The sequence below is a fragment of the Syngnathus typhle genome, linkage group LG15 (assembly GCF_033458585.1).
Source record: "Syngnathus typhle isolate RoL2023-S1 ecotype Sweden linkage group LG15, RoL_Styp_1.0, whole genome shotgun sequence".
In the NCBI taxonomy this organism is placed as follows: Eukaryota; Metazoa; Chordata; class Actinopteri; order Syngnathiformes; family Syngnathidae; genus Syngnathus; species Syngnathus typhle.
In genome coordinates this window covers 1,116,130-1,142,152 of record NC_083752.1, presented here as the reverse complement: position 1 = coordinate 1,142,152, position 26,023 = coordinate 1,116,130, and the positions used below count along the sequence as shown (strand labels likewise).

At 51.5% G+C, this 26,023-nt stretch overlaps 6 protein-coding genes and 1 non-coding gene across 11 annotated transcripts in view; 2 read left to right on the top strand and 5 right to left on the bottom strand.

Moving 5' to 3' along the window:
- The window catches only part of sgcd (sarcoglycan, delta (dystrophin-associated glycoprotein)), an 82,538-nt gene extending 76,615 nt beyond the window's left edge, over window positions 1–5,923 (bottom strand). Inside the window, exon 1 of one of the 2 annotated variants that reach the window (XM_061298932.1) lies at window positions 5,673–5,923. The gene's annotated coding sequence lies outside the window, so the exon portion shown is untranslated. Of the gene's footprint in view, window positions 1–14; window positions 1,341–5,672 lie in introns of those variants that run through there. The other variant, XM_061298931.1, reaches the window with a different exon arrangement.
- A 1,519-nt stretch (window positions 5,924–7,442) lies between these two features.
- Window positions 7,443–8,896, bottom strand: mrpl22 (mitochondrial ribosomal protein L22). The gene is made up of 7 exons (XM_061299214.1): window positions 8,806–8,896; window positions 8,684–8,726; window positions 8,453–8,588; window positions 8,322–8,387; window positions 8,137–8,214; window positions 7,990–8,059; window positions 7,443–7,730 (listed from the first exon to the last, which is right to left on the bottom strand). The coding sequence occupies exons 1-7, from the start codon at window positions 8,828–8,830 to the stop codon at window positions 7,522–7,524; spliced, it is 627 nt and encodes a 208-aa protein (XP_061155198.1). The 5' UTR covers window positions 8,831–8,896; the 3' UTR covers window positions 7,443–7,521.
- A 69-nt stretch (window positions 8,897–8,965) lies between these two features.
- On the top strand, window positions 8,966–16,193 carry gemin5 (gem (nuclear organelle) associated protein 5). The gene is made up of 27 exons (XM_061299207.1): window positions 8,966–9,366; window positions 9,610–9,764; window positions 9,830–10,011; window positions 10,118–10,269; window positions 10,344–10,442; window positions 10,516–10,648; window positions 10,717–10,882; window positions 11,042–11,254; window positions 11,325–11,410; window positions 11,475–11,557; window positions 12,040–12,182; window positions 12,249–12,322; window positions 12,390–12,571; window positions 12,637–12,776; window positions 12,842–13,013; window positions 13,079–13,249; window positions 13,318–13,365; window positions 13,424–13,558; window positions 13,638–13,733; window positions 13,837–13,974; window positions 14,045–14,192; window positions 14,295–14,414; window positions 14,504–14,714; window positions 14,794–15,057; window positions 15,122–15,627; window positions 15,706–15,787; window positions 15,975–16,193. The coding sequence occupies exons 1-27, from the start codon at window positions 9,012–9,014 to the stop codon at window positions 16,128–16,130; spliced, it is 4,410 nt and encodes a 1,469-aa protein (XP_061155191.1). The 5' UTR covers window positions 8,966–9,011; the 3' UTR covers window positions 16,131–16,193.
- Window positions 16,194–16,254: 61 nt separating this feature from the next.
- Window positions 16,255–19,323, bottom strand: cnot8 (CCR4-NOT transcription complex, subunit 8). The gene is made up of 8 exons (XM_061299212.1): window positions 19,187–19,323; window positions 18,940–19,109; window positions 17,995–18,186; window positions 17,623–17,816; window positions 17,316–17,477; window positions 17,097–17,241; window positions 16,891–17,001; window positions 16,255–16,781 (listed from the first exon to the last, which is right to left on the bottom strand). Exons 3-8 carry the CDS (start codon window positions 18,109–18,111, stop codon window positions 16,653–16,655), a joined length of 858 nt encoding a protein of 285 aa, XP_061155196.1. The 5' UTR covers window positions 18,112–18,186; window positions 18,940–19,109; window positions 19,187–19,323; the 3' UTR covers window positions 16,255–16,652.
- On the bottom strand, window positions 19,157–22,871 carry fam114a2 (family with sequence similarity 114 member A2). Of its 4 annotated transcripts, none has more exons than XM_061299211.1 (14): window positions 22,768–22,871; window positions 22,583–22,657; window positions 21,904–22,124; window positions 21,659–21,761; window positions 21,379–21,593; window positions 21,173–21,307; window positions 20,943–21,104; window positions 20,752–20,875; window positions 20,577–20,662; window positions 20,409–20,504; window positions 20,169–20,293; window positions 19,673–19,745; window positions 19,545–19,598; window positions 19,157–19,477 (listed from the first exon to the last, which is right to left on the bottom strand). In XM_061299211.1, exons 3-14 carry the CDS (start codon window positions 22,072–22,074, stop codon window positions 19,376–19,378), a joined length of 1,446 nt encoding a protein of 481 aa, XP_061155195.1. In that variant the 5' UTR covers window positions 22,075–22,124; window positions 22,583–22,657; window positions 22,768–22,871; the 3' UTR covers window positions 19,157–19,375. The 4 variants fall into 4 exon arrangements, with proteins under 4 accessions (XP_061155195.1, XP_061155194.1, XP_061155193.1 ...); XM_061299210.1 differs by having other exon boundaries at window positions 21,904–22,094; window positions 22,768–22,858; XM_061299209.1 differs by having other exon boundaries at window positions 22,583–22,824.
- A 352-nt stretch (window positions 22,872–23,223) lies between these two features.
- On the top strand, window positions 23,224–25,013 carry LOC133168015 (microfibrillar-associated protein 3-like). Its single transcript, XM_061299213.1, has 3 exons — window positions 23,224–23,371; window positions 23,764–23,994; window positions 24,083–25,013. Exons 2-3 carry the CDS (start codon window positions 23,781–23,783, stop codon window positions 24,679–24,681), a joined length of 813 nt encoding a protein of 270 aa, XP_061155197.1. The 5' UTR covers window positions 23,224–23,371; window positions 23,764–23,780; the 3' UTR covers window positions 24,682–25,013.
- A 282-nt stretch (window positions 25,014–25,295) lies between these two features.
- On the bottom strand, window positions 25,296–25,367 carry trnae-uuc (transfer RNA glutamic acid (anticodon UUC)). Its single transcript has one exon. It is a non-coding gene; the product is annotated as a tRNA-Glu (tRNA).
- Between the last annotated feature and the right edge of the window lie 656 nt (window positions 25,368–26,023).

Sequence of the window (26,023 nt, the reverse complement as noted above, 5' to 3'; positions counted from 1 at the left end):
GGACGGCCGCTCACACATATCACGTTTGTTTGTTTGCAGATGATCCCCACGTCCTTGCTTTGAACTTGCTTGCCACGCGTCAATCCATCCCGCGCTCCGGAGTTGTTTGCCTGTCACGCGTGAGTGTGTGTGTGTGTGTGTGTGTCAATGAAATCTGGACCGGGAGGATTTGAAGCTCTGCTCTGTCAAAGAGGCTTTGTTTGCTTCTTTAAAATGGTGAGTCAGTGTCAATGTTCACTTATGAAACAAAAGGAATGCTACATGTCACGGCCAACCTTGAAAAGGTTCATTTCGCCAAATACGGACGGCTCTGGTGCAGCAATACATTTGCCTAGGAATCATTTTGGCACAGGTTAGACAATGAATGAAAAGGAACAAATGCCTGCCTGCCTGCCTGCCTGCCTGCCTGCCACAAGCTGAGAAAAAAACAACAACCAAAACCCTTTTACCTTGCTACTTTCGCCACCGCTCTGAAGAGACTCTAGAGGTGAAGCAGACATGGAAAGAAAGGTGAACTTTGGTAGGCATGGATGGCCACCCGTCGCCTTCTTAACAGCTCCGGCTATCCGGGGGGGCTTTTGACTACACTTGACGGGCCCTTTTGGCTTTCGTAATCAATGACCAAAGTCCGAAAAGACGATCGGATGGATTGTTGTCGGCCGGCCGGCCCGCCAGATGCAAATAGAATCTAGCTTCCCGGAACATCCTGTTTTGTTCGGGGTGAACCTCGGTACGGCAATTTCTGCACGTCAGAGCCGTTACCGACCGATTGGAGGGGTTCGGTCGGTCGGCCGAGCTACGTTAAGTGCGAGATGGGCACAGGGCTACGATGAGCGTAAGCGGTTCCGATAGATAGATAGATAGACGACGACCGCAGACGCAAAGGTACTTGACAGAACCGTAAATGTCGCTCGGGCCTTTGTGTGCAAATTGATCTTCTTGGGCAAACGAAGGTCACGTTGTCGGGGCAGACAAACGAGCGCCCGCGTCGCCATCAGAGGGTCAAACGTTGCCACGCACCAATCCATTACGGAGAGGACGTTACATGATTAAGGCCAGCTCAGATGGCGTGCGGGGTCAGGAGCGAGTGCACAAATAGCTCGCCGGATCAAGGAAGAATCCAAACTCCCGACTGGGATTGCGTATGTGGCTCTTTGCACATATTGGTGGTTCCTTCACTACCTCATTGATAGAATTTTATTTGATAGCGAGTGAGGCGTCCTCGCATCAAAATTGGATCCCTCTACAACAGGGGTCCCCAAACCTTTTCCTGTGAGGGCCACATAACGTTTCCCTTCTCTGATGGGGGGCCGGTGTCAGTTTGTAACAGAAAAAGTGTGACGATCGTAGGGGAGCTTAAAAAATTTATTGTTTTCCAGAAAGCCACACATAACCAAATAACGGTTATTTAATAACCCTTTCCAGGTTCTTTACAGAAAAAAAGTCAGGAAACAAATAATAACACTATCAATGAAATAAATAATAACTAAATAACCCTCTCTGAGTTCTTCACAGAAAAAACTGGAAATAAATAATAACTAAATAACTCTCTCTGGGTTCTTCATAGAAAAAAAAGCCATAGAACATTAACTTTCTGTTGTGCCATGCACAATCTTAACAGATAAAAGTTCAGCTCAGTTGTCAGAGCAGAATCTCTCTGACACATATGAGCAGTCTCTTAAAGTTCTTGTGTTCCTTCTTTATAATCCTTTTGTAGGTTCCAGTAGGCTTGTAGACACCGCTGTCTTTTTTGTTAAAGTTTGCTAGTGCGTCATAGTCTGGAGTAAAATTTGTTGTGGCAATTCTTAGGCGAGATCCGAGGTGTTGGTCCGTTTACCTCGATCTGTGACGGGTTGATGTTGACGTTCATGTGGCTGAACGTCACGTCGCGTACGTCGAGCCAAATTGGACACTCTCTTTTAAACGTTCGGCACTGTGTCCACCTTGCTTTTCCTTGGGCGACTCATTTTAATGGAAGGATTCCAGAGGAAGGTTTGTGGGTGGCTTTAGTGCAAAACAGCATCTGAAAGCTGAGCGCGCGAATTACAAGAATGCTGTCGTCTCAGCCCACGCTCTAAATTCGTGACTGATACAAATAGAGCGCGAGTGCGCCATGTCCGTACTACTGAGTACGTACACGCACTTGTGAGTGTGCACCGAGCTTTCTGACACGGCTTCCGGTAGTAAATGCACAGGCGAGCGCTTCCCCATCTACTGGGGAAACACAGTCATTGCAGGCAAAATGTCAAAAAAAAAAGTTTAATAATACAATTTGTTCAGGGTTGGCGGGCCGGATTAAACGGTCCCGTGGGCCGTATCCGGCCCGCGGGCCGTAGTTTGGTGACCCCTGCTCTACAACTTTATTTTTATTCTCCCTAGCTAGCTAACAAAGGAAACGACTGCTTAACCATAAACTCTCACCTCGCGAGCTCGACTCGATGTCATAAAAGTTGGATTTGCGGGGCCCTGCAAAGTGCACTTAAAGCCTCATCAGTGTTGAGCTTTGTCATAAACAGAACAAAGAAAATCCTCCGAATAAACAGTCCGGCCTTTGTGCCGATATAAGCGATGCTCTGCGTTTACGAGCTTGTCAATGCTCCGTGTCACATGAAGATGAATCAGCCCCCCCCAAAAAAAAGCACTCTCTAAATGGGCCATCAGTGCTTGTCGGTGCCTTTTTTCCGACGAAGAGCAAAAACTGGATCGCCATCGCTGCTGGTGTCGCCTCTACGACAGGTCACGTTCTAAAATCAACTTCTATTTTCAAAGCAATTAGGAAGGTAATTCATGAAAGCGGCCGGCCGGCCACCTGTAGCCCAGGCAAGGGGGATGTGAAAAATGCAGCAATCACATTCATCAAGCAAAAGGCACAGAGCAATTACTCAGCAAGCACTTCGGCAACAGGCGATGCTTATCATTCAATTGGAGGGAGATCGCCGACGCTAGCTTTCTTGGTCGCTCGCGCGGGATTCAGACGTGGCGGCGCCCACGGGCGTTTTTCGGGGCGGCGGCGTGGCGTGACTTACGAGTGACTTTGCCAGGTAACGCAACAACATCTGCTCCCGCGTGCTCGGGCTGCGAGCCCGCCGAGTTGGAGGAAGCCCGCTTCTTTGCCCGTCCTCATCATTCAGGCCGCCGCCGCCGCCGCCACTTTGTTTGGACGCTCGGCCTACTCCCGACGCCATTCGTCACCACTGGCTGGGCGTTATTGCAACACCTACCTTGAAAAAGTGACTTTTGTTTCTGATGATTGGATTTTAGTCTTGGTTACATTCAACAGCTGTTGACAGCTGCGCTCAACCTATTGACAAGCAGTTGAGTTTTTGTCTTAGCCTGCCATATTTCACTGTTAACAGGCTCGTGGCAAACTTCATATTTATTATTGACATTCTTTACAAAGAAAATGATTACATTTGGGGTCGGGTCGGTCGGTCGGCAGCACCAGTCGAGGTTGGGGCAAACGTCGACTGGCCGACGGCGATAACCAAAATAATGAGAGTTAGTTGGAATTATTTGCTTCTCTGCGCGGAGATTGCATGCGAAATTTTGGGGCGCAGGGATAAATAGACTCATTTCATTGGGCTGATGAGTCGGAATGCTGCTTTGTTTTTTTATTTGACATTTTTACTCAAATAAAAGATAGAATTTCCTTGACAGAGAAATGACTAATAATCATGGAGGTAGGTGGCTTTTCAAAAAACAGCATAAAAAAAGTGCAGACGTCGTCGGTGCTGACAAAGTGCTTGGAAAGCTTTCAATACAATCTGCAAGTCAATATTTCATTAGGCCAACAGCAGGGCTTGTTAACAAAGAAGCGTCGTCACCTCGCCGCCTTGCCTGCTCTGGGACGCTCGCGTCTTTTGGGCCTTTCGATTGCTTCTGCGTTTACGGGCCTGGTTTACAAAAGAGGCGAAGCCCGCAATTTGACCCAAATATCAATATGAGCTCTGATTGGGCCATCATTGGACAGAATGAAAAGTGGCTTTTCACTCCAACACACACGTCCGGAACTCGGAGCAGTTGTGCCCTGACAAGAAGAAAAAAGAAAGAAAGAAAGAAAGAAAGAAAGAAAGGAATGGTGAAAAGTTGACCGCTCGTTGGCAGCAATTAAGCGTCATTCCACTTTAGCTAAAAGCAGCTCAAAGTTGTGGTGCAAGCGGCAATTTGAGTGGATTGTTCCAAGCGCAGATTCTGCGTGGTGGATTTCTCGCCATTTCAGTCATGCAGCCATTCCGACCGAAAGGAATACATTTCAAGCCAAGCGTGTATATTGGTTACAGTTTCAAAATCATTAGTTGTTGTTGTTTTTCTTAAAAGACTTTTTTTAATACGTTTCAATTAGCATTCATTTGTTAGAAAGCATTTCATGTTATTTCATTTAACGAAAGCATTCCTTCCATTTTATTTTGCAGTCGTTTTCTTTTTGTTCACTCAAATAACCTTGATGCAAAACTAGCTTGAAAGATTCAAAGGATCCTTTCTTCCTTTTGTGTATTACAAATAGCTCGAGCTCGGAGAGGACCTGAAATGCTAATGCGAGGGATCAAATCGGGGCGACGACGGCTGAACTGTAACGCTACATGAATTTTCCCACATGCCGCACATTGTCTCCGCGCCGCTGGCTCGCCGCCGCCGCCGCCGCGTGTGATGCATTTGCATATTGAAATGATGCTTGATGAATGGATTGGCGTGCAGGTACCCGGCAGGAATCAGCCGCGTGGCTTTCTAATTACGCTGGCATCGCGCCGCGCTAAAAGACTTGCTGCGAACGACCGATACGAGAGGAGAGGGCCGCAACTTTGGAAATGCAACAGCGACGCTTTATGCTCCAAACGTGCAGGAATATTCCAAAAATGCTGCAAAATTACAGGGGAACTTCAATTCAACTGCATCATTGGAACAATTTCGAGGTATCATCCCACTTCTGACACCAGAAAGAGGCGGTTGCGTCGTCGTGAGAGTGAACACGGCAGAACTATCAAGTCAGCTATCATTTGATAATTGTGGGAAACTTCATTCCAAGAAAAACATATTGCTTAAAAAAGGGCCTAGTGCTCTAGGTGTGTCACACAACTTGAAATAAATAGTCCACAGCATCTCAGCAATCTAAAGAATCTGTTGAGCAACGGTTTACCTGTCACAAGCGTCGTCCCATTTCTGACATTCCCATTTTTTTCGTAGCCGCTTAGGACCTTATCTGATTTATTACAGTGAATGCAATTGATTATTAGGACTAAAATATGTGCATGACGTTTTTCCTTTGACAGAGGAATAGATTCCCATCGAATTCCGGTCCCACAGGTGCTTCTAAACAACCGAACCGGCAGGGGGCGCGCTCGTTTGCCTGCAGGTTGATTGAGCACCTGTGGCGAAAGCCGAACTGTGGCAGGCTTTCTCGTTTCGTCAACTACTGTAAATTGGACACTCCGGCTTCATGCATTCAACTTTTCAAAAGCATTTAGAAAAGACCTGCTGGTTTACGACATTAATATATATATATATATAACTTTGTCCTTACGTACATCAAATGTTCCACCAACAAGTAACAGCTAACCAAATTCATGAGCTCATGTTCCCACAAAAATAAACGTACTCAAACATTTTAGAAGGAGACAAGCATCAATGCAATTCAATGAGTGTCATTCAAATCCCCAAATTGATGGCTCACTAACCTGCGAGAAAAGTGAGTCGCTAATGTCGGTCCTTGGTGCGTGCGTGCGTGCGTGACGCTTTTTGAAAACGAGTCCATACTGACGGTCGCTTGTCCAACTAAGCTATGTTTACGGAGGACACACATTTTCTAAACATTAAACGAACTGTCGATCGACGCCGTGTGGGGATGATGTTTACGCAGGACACACCTTTTCGAAACGAAGGCGTGCGTGGGGATGGTGTCGACATCACCCACGCGAAGCGACGCGCTCTTCCTCGACTTTCGGTTGGATGCGCTGGTGAGTGTGCCACCCTGTGGTTGATGTTGGTATTACACCTTTCAATGGCTCAGTGGGCTAATGGTTAGAGTGTCCGCCCTGAGACTGGAAGGTTGTGGGTTCAAACCCCGGCGGGCCGGGTCATACCAAAGACTGTAAAAATGGGACCCATTGCCTCCCTGCTTGGCACTCAGCATTAAGGCTTGGAATTGGGGGTTAGAAGGAGTGGAGCTCTTTACAAGCCCTAGGCTTCGTCTCCCTCCTTGCACAGTTATTGATATAATAATATGTGCTAAACAATGAACTAACTAAACTAATGGCTCGGCCGAAAGAAACCATTTTATTTTCAGAAATCAATCGAGGGAAGTAGGGCCACTTCGAATGTGAAAGAGTTTCCCATCCCTGCTGTCGAATGTCAACAAACAATCCTTCGAGTTTGTTGCCATTCCACTTGTGATACCACTGAACCTCGACAACCATGACAGGAAAGGAAAAGTAGCTGCGATTGACCTCAGCTGAAGGTTTACACACCAACATAAAAGCCACTTGAACCCTATCGCTCACCAAAACAGCAGCCTTTCATCCAGGTGTGTGTTTGTGAGGGAGGGAGGCTTGCGGAGTATTTTCAACTGCTCATGAGAGAGAGAGAGAGAGAGAGAGAGAGAGAGAGAGAGAGAGAGAGAGAGAGAGAGAGAGAGAGAGAGAGAGAGAGAGAGAGAGACACAGAGAGAGACAGAGAGAGACAGAGAGAAAAACAACAACACCAACAAAAAAAAAGACAGCGCAGACTTGGATCTTTCCTCCTGTTGATTTCTGACATTTGCGGCATGTTTTCTTGTCCCGCCACAAGACAGACGGGAGACGAGGAGCAACATGCTTCCTGGGGGTGTTGCAGAGAAGCTTGTCTGAGCTCAATAATTCATATTTGTCTGCATGTGTGTGTGACCGCCGCACGGGTTGCATTCTCATGAAAACCACAGCGGAGCAGCATAAATGTTTCACCGCCCGCAGCAGCCACTTCTGTCAAAAGACATTAAAAAAACAACAACAACAACTTGGAATTACACATGATGTCCCACAAAATGTCAAGTGCTAAAGAAAGAATTTGAAACACCTTACCCGAATCAACTTCTATGTACCCATTGATGTTTCAAAAGCGCCTCCAAACATCAAGCGCGACCTTGCAAGTGCTGATTAACATTTGGCCTAATGGTGTCTCATCAAGGGCAGTGGTGTGAATTTTGTGAGGAGCAAAAGAAAAAACTTTTGCAACCATTTCAAAAGGACGCTCAGCGTTGTGTCACCCGCTGTGTGAGACTGACCTCGCAGAAATTGAAGCCAGCAGATTATATTGAATGAGAAAGCGCTAGAGGCTGACATGAATAACGACGATGATGAAAAGAAAAACCATAGTATTCAAGTTTATAATCTTAAAAAAGTCGTGTTTCACGTCGAGCTGGTGCAAATTATTTGACACGGGGTTGGTTCACAGTAGTGGACAAGAAGCGCTGCGAGTGTCTCTTCAGGGCTTTATTTACAACAACAACGCCAAACTCTTGCCACACTGACTGACTGACGATGGCCGTGCGCTCTACAGACTGTGTATGACGGTCCTCCTCTTGAGGCTCTCCACGTACTCGTTAGCCTGGTCCAAGCTGGTCTTCTTCTCCGCGGTGGGCGGAGGGCCCTCCACCAGCTTGACAAAGTAGTGGCAGTAGACTTTGTCCATGATTCCAAACATGCCTCTTCCGTGGTAGCGGATGCGCTTCAGGTACATGCCTTTCCCCGTGTGAGACTCGGCTGCGGCAAAGCAAGAGAAAGAAAGAGAGCGAGAGAGAGAGAGAGAGAGAACATAAATGGGGAGGCGGTAAAGAAGAACATTTAGCTCACCTAACACAGACGCAACTTTACGGTGCCTTGTGGGCTTGTAAATGTAAAAACGACCCTAATGATGGCTGAGATGTAAATATGAGAGGAAACGGAGGGGGCGGGCTCCGTATCTATAGTAGCTGCTGGTGTTACAACGCCCTCTAGCGGAACAAAGGATACTTTCACTCACCCACATAGAGGTTGGACTTGTACTCCACATTGTGATTCTTCACCGCCATCTCCTGAGCTTCCACGAGCACCTGAAACATAAATGGTAATTTCCATAACTCTTCTGACCTTTCGACTACGAGACAACGCTCGGGGCTTATAAACGAACTTCTCTCATGATCTTGGCCCCTTTTTTGTCATTGAACTCCAACTGCGCCACGGCCTCGTCGATGCTCATCCCCCTAATCTGTATGGGAAACGTCACAGGATCATTTACAGTGGGTATCAACACACTCAAATCCCAGGACAAGCCCAAGATTGAATCAATTCAAAACCTGAACCGTTATTACTGACCATTTTAGCCAGGTACCACATCTTGTCTTTGCTGTACTTGATCTGTCTCCTTGCATGATGGATCTCCTGTGCAGGCGCGAAGGACAACGTGTTTTTTGGTTGTCATTTGCAACAGGAGAAAAAGAACATACGGCTGGTCTGCGGGGCTCGTCGGGCAGCTGAGGCGGATAAATGATCTTGTTCTTCCTCTCCCAGTGCTTTGCTTCTAATGCAGCGCTGGTGTGGAAACAGCACCGCTGATGAGGACCGGCAGCTGCTGTCGCTAACCTGGACACAACCATAAAGTGAGGCTAAAATGCAGAAAGTAACGATTACTGCAGTACATCCATCTGACAGCGCGGCATAAAAACATCACAACATACCTCGGTTGAAAAAGTCCAAAAATACTCCTCATTGACGCAAGACCTTTAAATAAACCGAAAAAAATGTTATATTGAAACAATGTATGGACATTTCAAGTAATAAAATGTCATATTTTCCTTACCGCAGCTTTTCACGGTCGCGGCCATTTTGGCGACCGTCAACGAATTGCTTTACGGCAACGTAGTGTTTACATTTTTTTTTTTTTTTGGCCCGATCTTTATATTACTAAAACATTTTATTTGGATGACACCAATTCCCTTTTAAATGGATTTGAATAGTAACTATGATTGATATGTTATTAATTATTTGGTTAATCCACCCAAACATATGGTTAGACATTCATTCTTTTGTCGTAAAAGGGGTGTTTTTGGGCCGGTTTACGTATCAGTCGGATTTTACGACAACACGCTGACATACGGTCGTTGCCGTGACGCTCCGCCAGTCTATGGGAAACATGTGAGATGCGCATTTGTGTTGCTTCCAAGACTTATTTTTCCTTTTTTCAAGTTGGGAATCCTTTCAACGCTTACCACATTGATCATGCATGAACGACTCCTCCCCGCCTCTCCCAATTGGTACTGCTCTCGCTGCTGTGATGTCAGTAGCGGTGGCTTACTGGGCTTCGGAGCCAAAAACTTCATTTATTTGATTGACGTGTCTGTTGCTACTTGCAGTACTCAAGGTAAGTAAGTGAAAGTTACGTAAAACAGTATATGCATCTAATTAAACAATTCAGAGTAGGTTTTAATGTGACTTTTCGGCGTATTAGCCGTTATTGCCTAAAAGCGGCAGCATTGTCTTTCTCAGGTGCACGGGAAGGGCAGCGATCTGTGGGGGGTCGGTGCCCCCCGTCAAACCCTCCTTTTTGTCAATGCATTCCCTGGTGACTGTTCTCTTTACTTTGTACATATGTTCAACGTCCCAGGGCTTCTTGTGGGCCACAAAGGCTTGGTGTCGGGAGTTTCCTTCTGCCAGGATGTGATGCAGAGTCACATCTGTGCCAGCGCCTCCGTCGATGGCGTCGTCCTCTTCTGGGACACCAACACTCGATCTCTCTTACGGGAGCGTGCGGCTCATCAGGTCGGTTCCGCGGCTCCGGTTTGACCCCAATCCCAAATAATGAACATTCTTTCTTTCATTCTCAGAGCGCTATCTCAGCCTTGCACTGGTCCCCGCTGGACAAGAATCTGGTGGTGTCAGGCGATGAGAAAGGCATTGTGGTGTGTCACTGGTACAACACGGGAGACACAACCAGCTTCTTCCCCGAACCTAGAAGTATCATCTGCCTCACCTGCTCCCCGCACAACTGGAACACCGTGGCGGTCGGGTAAGATGACGACACCGACGCTAAAAAATATATATCATATACATATATATATATATATATTTTTTTTTACTCATTCCTTGTTATTGGGCTTTATACTTTTGTGCAGATATAAAGACGGCATGATCGCGCTAATCGACGTGAGCAAGAAGGGTGAGGTGACGCGACGGCTCCGCGGCCACGACGACGACATCCATTCACTGGTGTGGTCGCCGCTCGCCGACGAGGACGCCCTCCATTTGAGAGCGGAGGCCGGCGACGGTGAGGCTAGTCAACCGGACCGTCATGTCATTTTTCGTCCAAATGTTTGCCCACGTCTCTTGCCTGCGTTCCAGCTTCAAACGGAGCGAGTGCGGGAGAGGAGAAGGACTGCTACCTGGCGTCAGGAAGCAAAGACCAGACGGTGAGGATCTGGAGCACGGCCACAGGAAAAGGTGAAATGTCTTGAGCAAAAGGACCGAATGGAAAGTTTGTTGATGACTGAGGAAATGGGGCGCTTGTGCACAGGCGTGTCCACCCTGAAGCTGCCCTTTGTGAAGAGACGAGGCTCTGCCGTCGACCCCACGCTCAAAGAGAGACTCTGGCTCAACCTCCACTGGCCCAAAGGCCAACCCGCGCGCCTCGTTTCCAGTTGCTTCAGGTCCGTTCGAGCGTCCCTCCGTCCACGTCTCCGGCGGCCGTGCGATAAACACGCTTGCTCGTGTGCAGCGGTGAACTGCTGATGTGGGACCTGACCCGGACGGGCAAGCAGAGGTGGACCCTGTTCGGCTCGTCGTCCGAGGGCCAGAACCACAGCAGGATCGTGTTCAACACCGCCGGCTTCGCGCTGCCCGACGGCCGCCAGCTGCTCGTCAGCACGTCCTTAGACAGAGAGGTCAGAGAACGGCCGTCGCCTAGCGTCATGCTAACACATCGTGGGAAAAGAGCGGCTCAGAAAACTAGCATCCGATTGATCTTTTTTGTTTGAGCCAATAAAAGCACAAATTGGCCATGTTCAGCTTTTGCTTTTGTTTTCCACTCCACTGATGTTCAGGTGAAATGTTGGGACCTGGCTGACCTGGAGTGCCGTTGGACGCTGCCCACGCTGGGCGGCTTTGTGTACAGCTCGGCCTTCTCGCCCGTGGCTAGCGGCTGCCTGGCGCTGGGCGTGGGCGACAACATGATCCGCGTGTGGAACACGCTCTCCGCCCACAACCCCTACGACGCCCGTTGCTTTTGGCAGGGAATCAAGTCCAAAGTCACAGCGGTGAGTGAGAAAGCCTCGCGACTTTCCATCCGTAAATGGGATTAGTTTCTGCAAAATGGATTCATTGCAGCTGGCTTGGCATCCCAAACGAGAGGGAACCTTGGCGTTTGGAACGGACGATGGGAAAGTGGGAATCTACGAAGTCTTCTCCAGCAAGTAAGACGTATTTTTCCAAGGCATTTCACCTCCGCTTCTTGCTGACTCTGTCATCTCCTCGCAGGCCGCCTCACATCTCCAGCTCCTACCACAAAAAGACAGTGTACTCGCTGGCCTGGGGACCGCCGCTCCCCCCGATGTCATTTGGTACGAACGCCTTTCCCGGCCGGCAACGGCACAATTATAAAGCCGGTCAGCAAAAAGACGGAAGGAAAAAAAACCCCAATCTCCCTCCGCACATCTCTCTAGCCGCCTCTCTTGTAATTGACTGTGTAATTGAACGAGCTCAGTTCTTTGAAGAAACTTGGGCCAGATGGCGTTTTAATGAGTCCATCCGTCAAACGCCGGCTCTCGGGCCCGGATTGTTGCCATCTGCCTTTTGTGGGACGAAAAGAAACCTTTGGTGCCAGGTCATTTGTCTTCTTAAGACACAATGGTGTTTGATGTATTTATTTTGACTTTGAAACACCTGCATGCTGAGTGGACATGGCAAAACATCTGCTCTTCCCACCACATTGGTGGAAGGAGACATCCATCGGTCTTATAAGAACTACAAAATGAGCTTACTTGCGCCTGTATTATACCGCCCCCGGTGAGCGTCCGAAATGCTGTCAACGTGTGGCCTTCAGGCGCGGCGGCGGCGGAAGGCAAGGCGTCCCACAGCCTGTACAGCTGCGCCGGCGAGGGCGTGATCCTGCAGCACCAGCCCACCGACCTGAGCGGCGACGCCTGCGACGTGGACAAACTCATCCGGCAGACCAACGACATCAAGGTACGCAGGGAGGGGGCAAAGTGCCGTTGACTTTTGGAACAAGTTTTCTCTCTCTTTTGTTAACAGCACAAGCTTTCTCCTCACACCGACCTCAGCTGGAAGCCGGACGGCAAAGTGGTGGCCATCGGCAACGAGGACGGGTAAACGAGGCCCGCTCGGCGCGGCTCGCCACGCCACGTCCCTGGTCAAGCCCCGCTCTCCCCGCAGGTGCATCGACATCTACCGGGCTCCGTCGCTGAAGCTTGTGTGCAGCATCCAGCAGCACCACAAGGTGATCAACGCGCTGCGATGGCACCCCGAAGACAACGCGCCGCCGGAGCTGCACGGCCTGCTGGCTTCGGGCTCCTGCAACGCCGTGGTCTACGTGCACGACCTGCGCCGGCTCATAGGTCTTTGAAAAGGAAGTGCAATCAATATTAGGGCGAGCCACAAAGACCAATGTTTCCCGCTGCAGAGAATCCTCCAGAGAACCCGTCGGTGTTGACGGAGCCGTATCGCCGATTGTGCGGCCACACCAACAAAATCACCGGCCTGGCTTGGAGTCCGCACCACAACGCCAGACTGGCCAGCGCCTCCTACGACGGCACGGCCCAGGTAACGAGAACCTTCTTGTTCTTGCCGCCAGTGTCGTGTTTCCATGTTTTCTTTGTGCTATTCAGGTGTGGGACGTGGAGCAGGAGGCGGCGCTCTGCAACTACCGCGGCCACGTGGGCTACCTGCTGAGCGTGCACTGGTCCCCCGTGGATCCGGACGTCATCTGGACGGGAGGGAAAGACTTCACCGTGCAGGAGTGGAGAGTCTCCAAGCAGGAGTTCACACTGCCGCCCAAAGGTGACGCTACGCCGCCCGCCCATCCAAAGCGCCAAAGCGGAAGACCCTCATCTTCTTCCTCTCAGGGAAGAAAATGGTGGACCTGAAGGAGAAAGCCAAGCAGAAGAAAAAGAGCAAAAAGTCAACAGATGCAGCGTCTCCGGAAGTGAACGGCGAGCACGCCACCAACGGACAGGGAGCCCCGGACCCAGCCGAAGAGGATGTCGGCTCTACGGGCAGTCCCGTGGCCCCGCCAGGTGAAAACGGCGCCTTGTCGCCTTGTCTTGGGCAACCTAACAGAACATCTGTGTGGAACCTTCCTCAGCACCGCAAAGGAAATTCGCACCGGGAGCCAAGAGCAAAGACAAACAAGGTACGGTACGTTCCACCACATTGCGTGCGAAATGGCTCACGCTCGCTCATGTGTGCAGCGTTTGCCGACTCGACGGCTCTCAAGAGGAAGAAGGCTCGCTCCGTCCTGCCCCTGAGCACCTCCATGGATCACCGGCCCAAAGAGGATCTGCTGCAGGATTGCCTGACGCTGGCCTCCATCACGCACAACGCCGGTAAGCGGACGCTGGAAACTCAATTGTGTGATTAACGTGCGGCGTTGACTCACTCTGTTCTCCTGTACCGGCACGCTAGCGCCCCCCGCTGGCTGCGTCGCCGGCCAGGGCGAGCACGTCCACCTCGGTCTGTTCTCCGACAGGGCCGCCCTGCACCGGATGTTCCGCGCCGAAGGTGTGTTTGACTTTCACTTGCTCCGGCGGGCGGCTCTAAACTAAGACGAGAGGGTTTCTCTTCTCTTCTCTTCTTTTTTTTTTTCTCTTCTTCCCCCTCTCAGAGGAGGCTCACGTGGAGGGCGGCCACGTGGAGTCGGCCGTCTACCTCCGGCTGTGGAGCGGGGACCTGGAGGGGGCGCTGCGGCTTGCCGCTGAGAAAGGAGAGCTGAGCGACCACCTCATGGCCGTGGCTCCTGCGGGTGGGTGAGAAAGGTAAAAGGTCGCCATGGCGAGGCAGCGTGTGACTTTGCGCTCGCTTTGCGCTCGCAGCGGGTTACGCGGTGTGGAGCGACGCCGTGCAGCGCTACGTCAAGCAGCTGTGTCTGCAGGAGCAGCACGTGAAGGCGGCCGCTTACCTGCTGGCCATCCATCGCGTCGACCAGGCCGTGCAGCTGCTGCACTCGCACAAGCTCTACAGGTACGTCGTTGAAATGATTTCCATGCGTAGTTACTTTTGTTTCATGTCATTTCGATTTGAAGTCCTCTTAAATGGATGAGGCGGCTTTCGTGGTGTTTCCAGGGAGGCCATCGCTCTGGCCAAAGCGCGGCTGCCGGCTGAAGATCCCGTCCTGAAGGAGCTCTACACCAGTTGGGCTGTCACCTTGGAAAAAGACGGGCATTTCTCGGCCGCCGCCAAATGGTGACTTGCCACGGCTCCGAGCCCATCCATGGCTCCCACGGCAGACGCGTGTCGTTACATCCGGTTCACGTTACGTGACCTTCTCCCAGTTACATCGCGGCGGGCGCCAGCTTCGACGCGGCCAAGGCAATCGCCCGCAAGAACGACGTGACTTCGCTGAGGACGGCGGCGCGTTTGGCCAGCGCGGCGGGCGAGGTGGCTCTGGCCGAGTCGTTAGCGTTGCGCTGCGCCAAAGATTCGGCGGCGGCGCAGGATTGGGTGGCCGCGCAGGAGGTTCTTTCCTCCCACCGGGGCCTGCTGGTCAGTGCATTTGGAAGAAAGAACGAACGCAAGGCGGACGGAACGGAGTGTTTTCTTTACAATCCCCGTTGTCGCGCAGGTTCACAGGCTTCACCTCAGTGTGGCCGAACTGCTGTGCGCATCCCTCGCGGACGTCCTCCCCGAGGCGGGCGGCGGCCTTGGCCACGCCTGGGCGGCCCCGGGCTCCAGCGGCATCCTGGAACGGGTGCGCCACGTCTGGACGCAACACTTGGGCGTCTCTCCCGCGGACTCTGACGCCGCTCGCGGCCACCTTGGCGCTCTGCTCGTCGAGCTTCAGAACGTAGAGAGCCCCCCGCACTCGGCCAGCCTCCCCTTCACGCAGGTAGTGGGCAAACTAAAAAAGAATCTTGTTTTGACGTCTCAGTGAGCTGCTATTTGTCGTTTAGGTGCTGCTGTGTTTGTCCCGTCACGTGGCCCGCGGCGTCCTGTCCTGGTTGCTGGATGACAGCGGCACCTTGGCGAAGGAGCTGTGGCTGGCGGCCGCGCGGCTCCGGGACGCCGCCGACTTCCGGCTCTCGGCCGCCCTCCTTGGAATCCTGGCGGCCGCTTTGGAAGAGGTGGACCGTAACGTGGACCGAGAAGCCCGAGCGGCTGCCGACGGCCTGCGGGCGTGGGCCGCCTACCACCGTCTCTACCAGTTGTGGTGGCGGCGACGCCCGGCCGACGATGGCGACGGGCTCCGGGCCGAGGGCTCACCGGAAGAAGGAGGAGAAAGCCAGCTGTCCGGCGAGCTGGACGTCTCCTCGCTTCTGTCAGACGCTCACGCCGCGTGGCAGGCCGAGCGACGGGCGACGGAGGACTTGCAAAAGCGCCTGGGCCTCATGGTGGCGCAGCACGGCCGCAACACGAGGGCCAGCGGCGACCAAGAGCAACCTACGGAGGCTGGAGGGCAGTGAGTGCTTGTATTCTCCTCTTAATGGCTTGAATATAGGCAGGCATCTTGTGACCCTGTCGTTGTCTTTCCTTTGAGGCCCAAAGAGACTTTTCTCTCCTTGACTTCCGAGATGGCCAAACACCAAATGCAGCTGGCTGCTATTCCTGACACCATCAAGGTAACGACACGAGATCATAAGAAAAGGATCCGATTGAAACATTTCAGGAGGTGATGATTGTTTGAAACGACATATGGGGTCAGTTGTTGGGCCACGACCCTGAGATGAGTGGACTAGGCGGCAGTCGGCAGCTCAGGCCTGCCTGTTTTCACCAATCAGCATCCTGCTCCTTGCTTCCGCCGTCTAGCTGTATCCTCGTCCCGACGTAGCGGAGTGCTGCCTGGTCCTCCTCCACCTGGGCTCCCTTGTCCCGGAGTGCCCGCGGAGGGAGGCCAAGGACCTGTTGCGGAGATACGGAACACACCCCACGCTGAGCAAGGCCTGCCGACCATTCTTGAGCTAAATGGTGGAGCGGCGGACCTGTGCGCTCATTTTGTTGAATTAAAAAGAAAAAACTCGGAAGGTATGTCAAGAGCTTCCTTTTTTTTTTTTTGTACCCCCCTCCAGTTAAAAGAAGAAGCCGAGTGTACGTTGAAAATACATAACAATTTAATGTACAACAGTTTCAAACAAGTCCGAACGTAAAAACAACGGTAACATCTTCACGCCGACAGTAGTTTGGCCCGGGCAAAAAACGGACGCATGCATTTAAAAGGTTCTCTCTTGACATCCGGAGAAAAAATCTAAAACATTTTTATTTGTCTTTCCAAAAAATGATACATTAGAAATTTACATTGGGTGGAGGAGGGCTCTACCGGCCGGCCGGCCGGCGCTCACTTTAAAAGCGAGTGAGCGCAGCTTGGCAAGAAAAAGCGCCGCTGGTCTTGTGGTCCCACGCTCGCTAACGACAACGAGCCAACCCAAAAGAAAAAAGGATTTAAAAGCTTTTTAAAACAAGTGCAAGGAGAGCCAGCCTGGGAGTCAGTCAGTGCTTGTTGTTGCTCTCCTCCTGGCCCGAGCCGGAGATTCCGTTCTGGGGTTGCGTGGAGCCCGAGCCCAGGCCGTACAAGCGGCCGCAATACTTGGCGTCGTCGATGTTGTCCTCGAAGAACAGCTGAGGGGGAAAGCAAAGACTGGTCAATGCTGGCCCAGCTATGTCCGTCCGTCCGTCCTTCCTTCCTCCCTTCCTCCTGTGTGGAAGTGGGAGTGCCCGCCGCAGCTACCTCTTTCATCCTGAAGAAGGCCATGCCGGTGAGCAGCGAGTCAGAACCTGCCTGGTGCTGCCGCCCGATGCGCTTGAGCTCCAGCTGGTCCGCCACTTCCTGTAGGCCACCCTGAGAGATGCAAATGTTCGCAGAGCACCTTTGAATGACCTACTTTGTCCACATTGGTCAAGATATGAACAGAAGACGTAAGCCTGCTGCATTACCTTGAGGTTCTTGCAGCTCTTCATCAGGTATTTGACGTCGTAGATGGCAGGGAAGAAGAGGTTGAGAATCTGGAAGAAGTCGTGTTCCTCCTCGGGCAGCCTGGCGTCCGTCAGCAGCTTCACCAGGTAGCCAAAGTCGTAGCCGCTGTAGACAAACGATGGCGCCGTTGTCAGGATGAAAAAGAGCCAATCCGGCCGGCCGGCAGGCAGGTCAACAACCTGTGGAAGGAGAGCCACTTGACGTTGTCGCACAGCACCAGGCCCGACGTCATGAGAAGCTCGGCGAAGTAGAGCGTGTCGATGCCCTCCTCCTCGTGCTTCTTGAACTGAAGGCCCGAATTCTGCAGGAGGTCGATGGAGTCCTGAGAGTACATGTCTTCTCTGGAGTCAGAGAGAATGTTTCCAATTATTTTCACCTCCTCCCATACAAGCAAGTTGCCTCAAGCAAAGCGTCATTCTCAAACGACCATTTGACCTTCTTTCTATACGGCAAGGCTGCCGACAACTTTAAAAACGGCCAGCCTACGTGAGGTTGAACTTGAAGTTGAACTGCCAGGTGGTGGTGCCGTGCGGGTAGTCGCCGTCCTGGTTCATGAAGGTGAGGCCCAGCTGGATGATCTTAAGCAGGTCCACGTTGCAGCGCAGCAGCTGATACTGGTAGTCCACCGTGCTGCGGAACTCGCCGATGGGCCGCACCACCACGCCGGGGAATTCGGTGTCCTGGCCGGATAGAAAACCAAGTAGGTATCGAAGTCAGCGCTTGTCGTCGCTCTCCTCCTGGCCCCATTCCGTTCCGGGCTTGCGTGGAGCCCGGGCCCAGCCAGGCCTTTTGCCGACGGCTGTTTAGAGGTCAAATGCTGTTTGGCTTTGTTGGGGGGGGTAGTAAGTAAGCGGTTACCATGGCAATATAGTTGTAGCTCTGGATGATCTGTCGGATTTTCTTCATCTCATCGTCCACGTTGCTGGCCCAGACCTCGCAGATGATCTGGGTGGCGTCCGTGAGTGCGGCCGGCATGTTGGCGGCTCACGAGACCTTTCGACGATCCCCACCGACAATTGTGCGGCGCTCCGGGGAGGGGCCAAATAATATCTGATGAGGGGGGACACATTCGCCATGAAATACATCCAGGGCTGGAAGTGCAGCTTTTGCCAAGCACCCAGGCTAACCCTAGCTCTCCTCTGCTCATGCTCATGCTCATGCTCATGCTCTGCTCATGCTCTGCTCATGCTCTGCTCTGCTCATGCTCTGCTCATGCTCTGCTCTCACTTCAACGTGCTTCTTTGTTGCCAATGTACTACTTTCCAATAAGTGCATCACATTTATCTTGGTTTTGATGAGTCAAACACACACGAGACGAAAAGGGGCTCTTTTGCCAATCAAATCTAATTCATGTGAATCTTCGAGTCACTTTACGTGTTCATGATTTGATTGTAGCTTTTTTACGAGGAGCGCGCGTTGCATGATGGGTACGGCGCTCAGAGTTGTTTACTACTACTGCTACTGCTGCTGCTGCTGCTGCTCCTACTACTACCGGACGTTGCTCTCAATAGTAGACTTGTTTTGTAACGCAGCAGTAATGGTGCCTCTTTGAGCGATTGTTGATGTCCAACTGTGGGATTTGTAGCGACTTCCTAACGGGACAAGTAACGGCACCGACGCCGGGACTTTAGCACTCTTGCTAACGTTTGCTAGCCAACGCAATGCAGGCATCACTGGTCGCTCAACGGCCGCGTTTTTTTTTTGTTTTTGCCTCGTCTACGATAGCGACAACGCCTGCAAACCTGGCGACATGAAAAGAAAGCTGCTGCAGAAATGAAAACGATTGCGCAAATGTGCTCGTACCTGGCGAGTTCCTCGACGTAGCCGAGCTAGCAAGTGCCGCACCGGTCTTCTTCTTCTTCGTAGTTTCCGCCCGCGGCTCGGCTCGGGTCGCGGGCTGCTTCCTTCTTTGTGGTGCCAATGGCTTCCGGTTCACGTCGTTGTCGCCACCTGCAGGTCGTCCGCGAGGGTGCCTAACGCAAATGGTTTTATTGAAGGAAAACGCATCCAACACACTTGCCACTATCTTTTTTTTTTTAATTTCAAGCACTTCATTAAGATTGGTTACACTGTTGGGCACCACAACGCTTTGACCACTTGAGCTTTGAGTTTTTTCCACCTGAATGGACGTTACTCCCAAAGCAGCAGTGGTAATAGTTCTCCAGGGGCATGTTGGACGCATAGAAAAAAAGTAGAGTTAACACTGATTGAAACAGAACAAGAAAACAGGTCTCCCCGCTCAGGAATCGAGCGGATCGGCTTGTCTCTGGATGTGGCCGATCTCCACAATGGGCATCAGGAGTTGGAAGGCATCCTGGATGTATGACGCGCTGTTGGATGCCTGCGACGAGATGGTTTAGTGCTTATGAGCGCCAACAGAGCCCAAATTCTTCAATTTCAACACAAACCTCCAAGAAGACTCCTGTTATGAGCGGGTTGAGGACTTCTCCCTTCTCGTTGGACTGGGTGGGGGAAAAAAAAAAACCAATCAAAATGAATCTTTGACTCATTTTCTCAGATCTATTTTTTGACTCACCCCTGCAGTGGTCAGACAGGCGGTGAACTTCTTGGAAAGCAGCGAGACTTCTTTACACAGGACAACTGTCAGCCTGAAGGAAGGAAGGAAGGAAGGAAGGAAGGAAGGAAGGAAGGAAGGAAGGAAGGAAGGAAGGAAGGAAGGAAGGAAGGAAGGAAGGAAGGAAGGAAGGAAGGAAGGAAGGAAGGAAGGAAAGGAGGAAAGGAATGAGGAAAGGAGGAAAGGAATGAAGAAAGGAGGAAAGGAAGAAAGGAAGAAAGGAAGAAAGGAAGGAACGAAGGAACGAAGGAACGAAGGAAAGAAAGAAAGAAAGAAAGAAAGAAAGAAAGAAAGAAAGAAAGAAAGAAAGAAAGAAAGAAAGAAAGAAAGAAAGGTGATACTTTGGCTTGATGCTGACAGTTTGGCTGGTTAGCATGTCATGTTAAGTGCTAACTCTGCACCAAGCGCCTGGCCTCCATTTGCTGCAATAGTACACAGTAGTAGACAGCCGTCTTACTGTGACAGGACGGCCGCCTCCACGTCTCCGTTGGACAGCAGGAGGCTTTGGCCCAGCTTGTGGAAAAGCTCGATGGAGCGCGCCGTCAACTCGGCCAGACTCCTGATGGCGGCGGCGTTCACTTCCTGGGAAAATGAAAAGGGAACTAAGAAAAGTAGCACCATTCCGACATCTTGGGAATCTTGAACTGCAATGAAGCAGTTTGAGCACAGGGTGGCGGCGCTGTTTCATGTGGCTTACCTCCACTGTGAGCTCGGTCCTTTCGTCGTCGTCGTCCTCACGGTCCTCTGCCGGTCGGCTCAGGTCTGCCATCACACCGCAGGCGTCTTTGCAGGCCTGTTAGGCGGTCCCGTTTATTGGATTTCATAGTGTCCCCATTCGCACCCACTTTGCACATCACGAGATTACCTTGCTGAGTTTTTCAGCCGTGGTGGAGACACTGAGGCCCTCCAGAGCCCGGGCGAGCTCCGCCTCAAACTCGGAGCCGTCTCCGTCTGGAATTACGCACGAGGATGATCCATCATCGCCCCAGTACGGCAAATCCACCCAGGTGATCTTTTCAACGGCTCGTCGGATTTTGCACCTTTCTTCTCATCCACGTCGTCGTCGTCAAATTCCATCGTGGAGAATGCGTCCTTGATGAGCTGTAGCTCTCCTCGCAGCTTATTCAGCTCGACGCCCGACAGCGTCGTCAGCACTGACTTGACCTGTGGGAAAAGAACAGGAAAAGTCCGGAAGAATTCCTCTCCTCGACCTCTCTGGCTTCCGTCCTACCTTTGACTCGCTTTCCCGAGATAGCATCTCCAGAGCCTCAAGGTGGGCCAGGCCCCGGTACTGGTCGAAGAGCACCCCGTAGTGAGCCGGCGGCGCCTTCTTCTCCGGGTCCGACGACTCCTCCGCCTGAAGCTCTTCTCGCTCCTTGGCCTCCCTCAGCAGCTGGCCGAGAAGACGGAAAGGTCAGTCCTTGGGCTCTCGGCCCTTCTGGCCTGACTTGCTCGCTTCACCTGAGAGAGCGTGGAGTTGGTGATCATGAGGCCTTTGGTTTTCTTGAAGCCGGGGTCGCCTTCCGCGATCACGTCCATCGTCTTCTTCCCGATGAACTCCAGAGCGTCCAGGCCACCGCTGATCATGGTCTTGCCCTGCGAGCACAGCCACTGACTTGACCGCAGCCGTGCGCTTTTGCCTTTGAAAAAAGTACGAAATGACTTACTGTGTTGTGAACGACGTCTGTGAGCGAGGAGAGCATCCCCATGGCGCCGCCCGCCGCCGCCGCCGTCGCGCCCTCTCCACCCACCCTAACCGACTCATCTCCGTCCCGCCGCTCCTCCGCCTTCTCGTCGTCTTGCGCTCGGACGGACAGCGCGGCGGGGCTGGGGATTCCCAGCGACGTCTCGGCCTTCTCGATGACTTGCGTCAGCCCCTGCCCTGATGATGTCAAAAGAGCGATGTCAGAGTGGCTTTCTGGGGAGTCGAGCGGCGTGCTCACTCACCCACAGCGGTGGCGGTGGCAGTGGCGGTGGACAGGATGGATTTTCCCCAGCCGCCCCAGTAACCCCAACCTCCCTGCAAAACTGTCGATTGACTCGGCCGGGGCTAAAACAAGGAGCGCAGTGGCGTAGTCAAATGGAGAAAGCCAGCATCGATACTGAGCACCATTTACGGACAAAAGTGTGGATTTCCATCTTTTTTGTAAACAACGTGGTTTGGATTGCGGTGACGGACGACGGGCTGCTACCTTTGGTGGCTCCTCGTCCACTTTGGCCGTCGTCTCCTCCGCTTGGGCTTGAAGCTCTGCCCTCCTCCTGGCTTTCCTGGTGGGAGCCACGTCAGGTGAGGTCGGCGGGGAGCCGTCAGGCGCCCGGGTGGCCCGAACCTCAGGCGGCGCGCTAACTTCGCTGTCCGACATGCTCGAGCCTTAGCGCATGCCTGCGGAGAAAGGACGGGGCATCTGTAAAGCTGATGTGGACATAGCATTCCTTACTTTCATAAGTATATCATATCCCGAAGGTAGTAGGCACATTATGTTGCAATGTATTCAGAATTTCTCTTTATTTCCTAATAAATGCCTTAGCCCGGACGGACGGATGGTAACAATGCTAAGTGTGCAACTGACTCCTGTTTGTTTTGAGTCATCAAAAGACACGTAGTTCGTATCTATCTATAGACAACGTCGAAGTTCTGAAACCGACAGATTGGGAGCGTTCAATAAACCTTGTTGATTCAAACGATTGAGGTGACGTCACCAAATCAAAGTGTTTTGTTTACTGTATTCGATTGATGTCGAACAAGTTTCAGCCAGCTTTGGCAACCTAAAGTTGCGTCAAAGGGTCAAGTTGATCGCTTTTCCTCATTTCGATACCGTTTGATACGTTTGGAAGCGAGCGACATCATCATTTTGTAAACAAACAACTCACCTCGTCTCTTGCTCTCCTGCAGCTGTCAAAGTGTGGATGCTAGCAGTTAGGCTCGCCTCCGTGCAAAGTTTCCCTCTGAGAAACAACACAAACACACGTGTCCACGGGGGGAGTTTAGGATTCGATCTTGTTTTGTCTTGTCTTGGCTTTGCAGACGGGATCGAGTGAGTCAATATTCCAACTACCTATCGCCCGTCTACTCGGGTGGATCAGCCACGTCACAAACGCGTCCGCTCTTCCTGGGAGAGGCACCCAAAAAAGATCCGGTCGAAAGTTTCAAAATAAAATCAAATCAAACAGCCCTGGGAGCAGCCACTAAGTCAAATAAATAGGTTTGCTTTAAATACGTGATCGTTCTATCAACGCAAACGTAACAAGAAATTTTCAATGAAAATGCTCACGGAAAAGTTCGTCAGAAATACACTTTTACGCTAATAACTACACGGAAGTAGTAAACGACTTCCGGTATTGTCTTAATGTCCAAGAAAATCTGTCAATAATAATACTGTACACGTCGATGGAAATGTAATACAAGTCAAACGTATTCTATCGTTTTGGAAACAGTGCAAAACAACTTCAATCTTTGCCTCGACAACTTATTTCAACCTTTTCTTTCCTTTGAATACAAATCGCCCGCCCAACAAATTGTCTGTGGCGTTACCTGCCAGTTAGCCGCGCCTCCTCGGTCTACGTCATTGTTTTGCACCTTCACGCGGAAATAGACAACGCAACCGAATTGAACTCTTTCGACTTTTAACGCAGTTTTGACGTGAACAAGAGAACTTTGGGGTAAAATACCGTGTTATTGTACACCTTTGCAACAGTATTAAGCGTTTAAATTGGGAAGTCGTTTATATTGATTGAGTTTGATTTTAATGTTGCATTCTGCTTTGAGTCCAAGACCGCACATTTGGGTTGTGTGTGCCTGCCTGCCTGCCTGCGTCATTATTACTGTAGCGTGGAATTGTCGATTTCTTACAGTCATGCCACGTGAAGAAGACAAATATTGGAAATGTCATGTAGAATGTGTACCACTGTGATTGTTGCCAATGCGATGCAACTCCATTTCATGTTTGTCTTTGAATGTCAACAGTTGTGCTTCCTTGTTGGAATTTGCATGCAGCTACAATGGCTAACAATGAATGAGTGTTGTAAAAATGTCACCTGTCCTGTTTCTGCAGGTCTGCCCGCTGTCGCCATGGCAACCGTTACAAACATCCCCATGCTGCTGCTGCTCCTCCTCCTCCGCGTCTGCGTGGTAGATGGCGCTGCCGAGAACCGCTCGGAGGCCGCACCCGCCCGTGTCGTGCTCAAGGAGGGAACCGATGCACGGCTTGAGTGCAACGTAACCGGGGTGGGTGGCAATGTCACATGGTACGGTCCTGGCGGACGGCTGCCCGTGGAGGACCCGGGTAAGCGTTGTTGAGGAACTGCCGCTGGGACCTGGCTTATGGAGGAAACAAGATCAGGCATTCAGGGCCTGCGCTTTTGTCCCCGCAGGCGGAAAGTGGCTCGTTGAGGAACGCGGTGGCCTCAACATCAGCGTCGTCTCCTTCGAGGACCGCGGCCGCTACACCTGCGTGTGGGAGGACGGCGGCAACTACAGCGTGACGGTCCGCGTGGCCTACACCCACAGCGGCCTGGGCGTCTACTACGTGGGCGTGTGCCTGGCCACCTTCTCCGTCACCATGGTCCTCAACGTGGCTCTGCTGGGCATGGTCCGCAGCCACCTGAAGAAGACAGAGCGGGCCGTCAACGAGTTCTTCCGTACCGAGGGCGCAGAGAAACTCCAGAAGGCCCTGGAGATCGCCCGCCGCATCCCCATCATCACGTCGGCCAAGACGCTGGAGCTGGCCAAGGTCACGCAGTACAAGACCAAAGAGTTTGCGCGGCACATGGAGGAGCTGGCCCGCAGCGTCCCCTTGCCACCGCTATTGCACAACTGCCGCGCCGCGGCCGACGAGGTGGGCAATGCCGAGCCCCCGGACGGTAGCAGGGAGGCAGCCGGCGGCGACGGGGCGCCGGCGGGGCTGCTGGCGGGGGCGGGGGATGGAGAAAGCCACGTAGCCCGCCTGGAGGTGTTGATTCACTCGCCGTAAAGTTTGAAAACGGGCAAGGAATGCATTTGTGAACAGCACCAAGAAAAACAATTGTACCGCGGATTGGAAAAAGGAAAATAGCGCTGTCTGTTGATCGACCACCAGGGGGCGCTGTGCCGCTGTGTATCACTCCAAGTCCAAGGCTTTTGGTTCACGTATGCTGACGTTCCCGTTCATTCCACTGCACCTTGTCTGGTCATTGTCCACGGGAAATCAATTCGATTGAAAAATGAAACCAAAAGGATTTGGAGCATTGGCAGTGCTCACGTCAAGATCTCTTGGTGTTCTTTTTAATGTGTTGTAGAAGTAAAACCGTTTCATGTACTGTGAAATCATTTGTGTTGTCTTCAACGACGTCATGGAGTTTGACTTGATTTGAATATCCGAATGCCTTTATGCTGGACGGTTTGTTGGTTTGTTTGTTTGTTTGTTTGTTTGTTTGTTTGTTTGTTTGTTTGCTTGGTTGCTTGGTTGCTTGGTTGCTTGGTTTTCGAACAAAGAAAAAGCTTTAGGGTAGGGCACGCCCCTAGTGCTTTATTAATGACAGGAAAATGCCGCGTTAGTTCGTATTGCCCCCACTTATTTCTTAGTCTTGCGTGGAAGAAAAAGGGAAGTTCCCATACCGGGAGTCGAACCCGGGCCGCCTGGGTGAAAACCAGGAATCCTAACCGCTAGACCATATGGGACTTACAATGACGTTATGCCAGTTTTGTGTATTTGTATCTATTTGATCACTTGCTTGCCATGTAACGCGCCCGCCCGCCCGCCTCCAGTTGTTGGTTCGTCCGTCCAAACGGCCTCGTGACGTCATTTGCGCCAGGTGTCATCTTGAATGCAGATAATAGAATGGGATGGTCAACAAATGTCTTCTTCACCTTCCTCGTTTTTGCATTTTGGTGATTTCATTTGAACCATTCGTGGTAGTATCCAGCTTAACGGGCACATGAGCACATTTCCCTGGTCCGTCTTACTGCATTCATATTAACGAAGCTGAAGTGCTCAGCCAAGCATGCCTGCTAAGGAAAAGGACAACGTTGACGGCTTTCATTTGACACAGAATGCGGCAGACTACTTCAACTTTATCTTAAGATGAAAAGTTTTGCCAAATATTTGCTTTAGTATATATATGTGTATGTGCAGGCTTCTTTCTTTCTGCTTTTCCCAACCGTATAGGACAAATAGAGAGACGATGCCAAGGGTGGTTTGGAAGGTGATAGCTAGATTTAATGAGTGACATCTTTCAAAACATGCACCAACCAACTCCGTACTTCCATCCTGAAGTTAAGAGCCTACCGTGGCTGGCTGTCGGCGAGCACCCTAACCCTCTCGCCCGGAATGACAA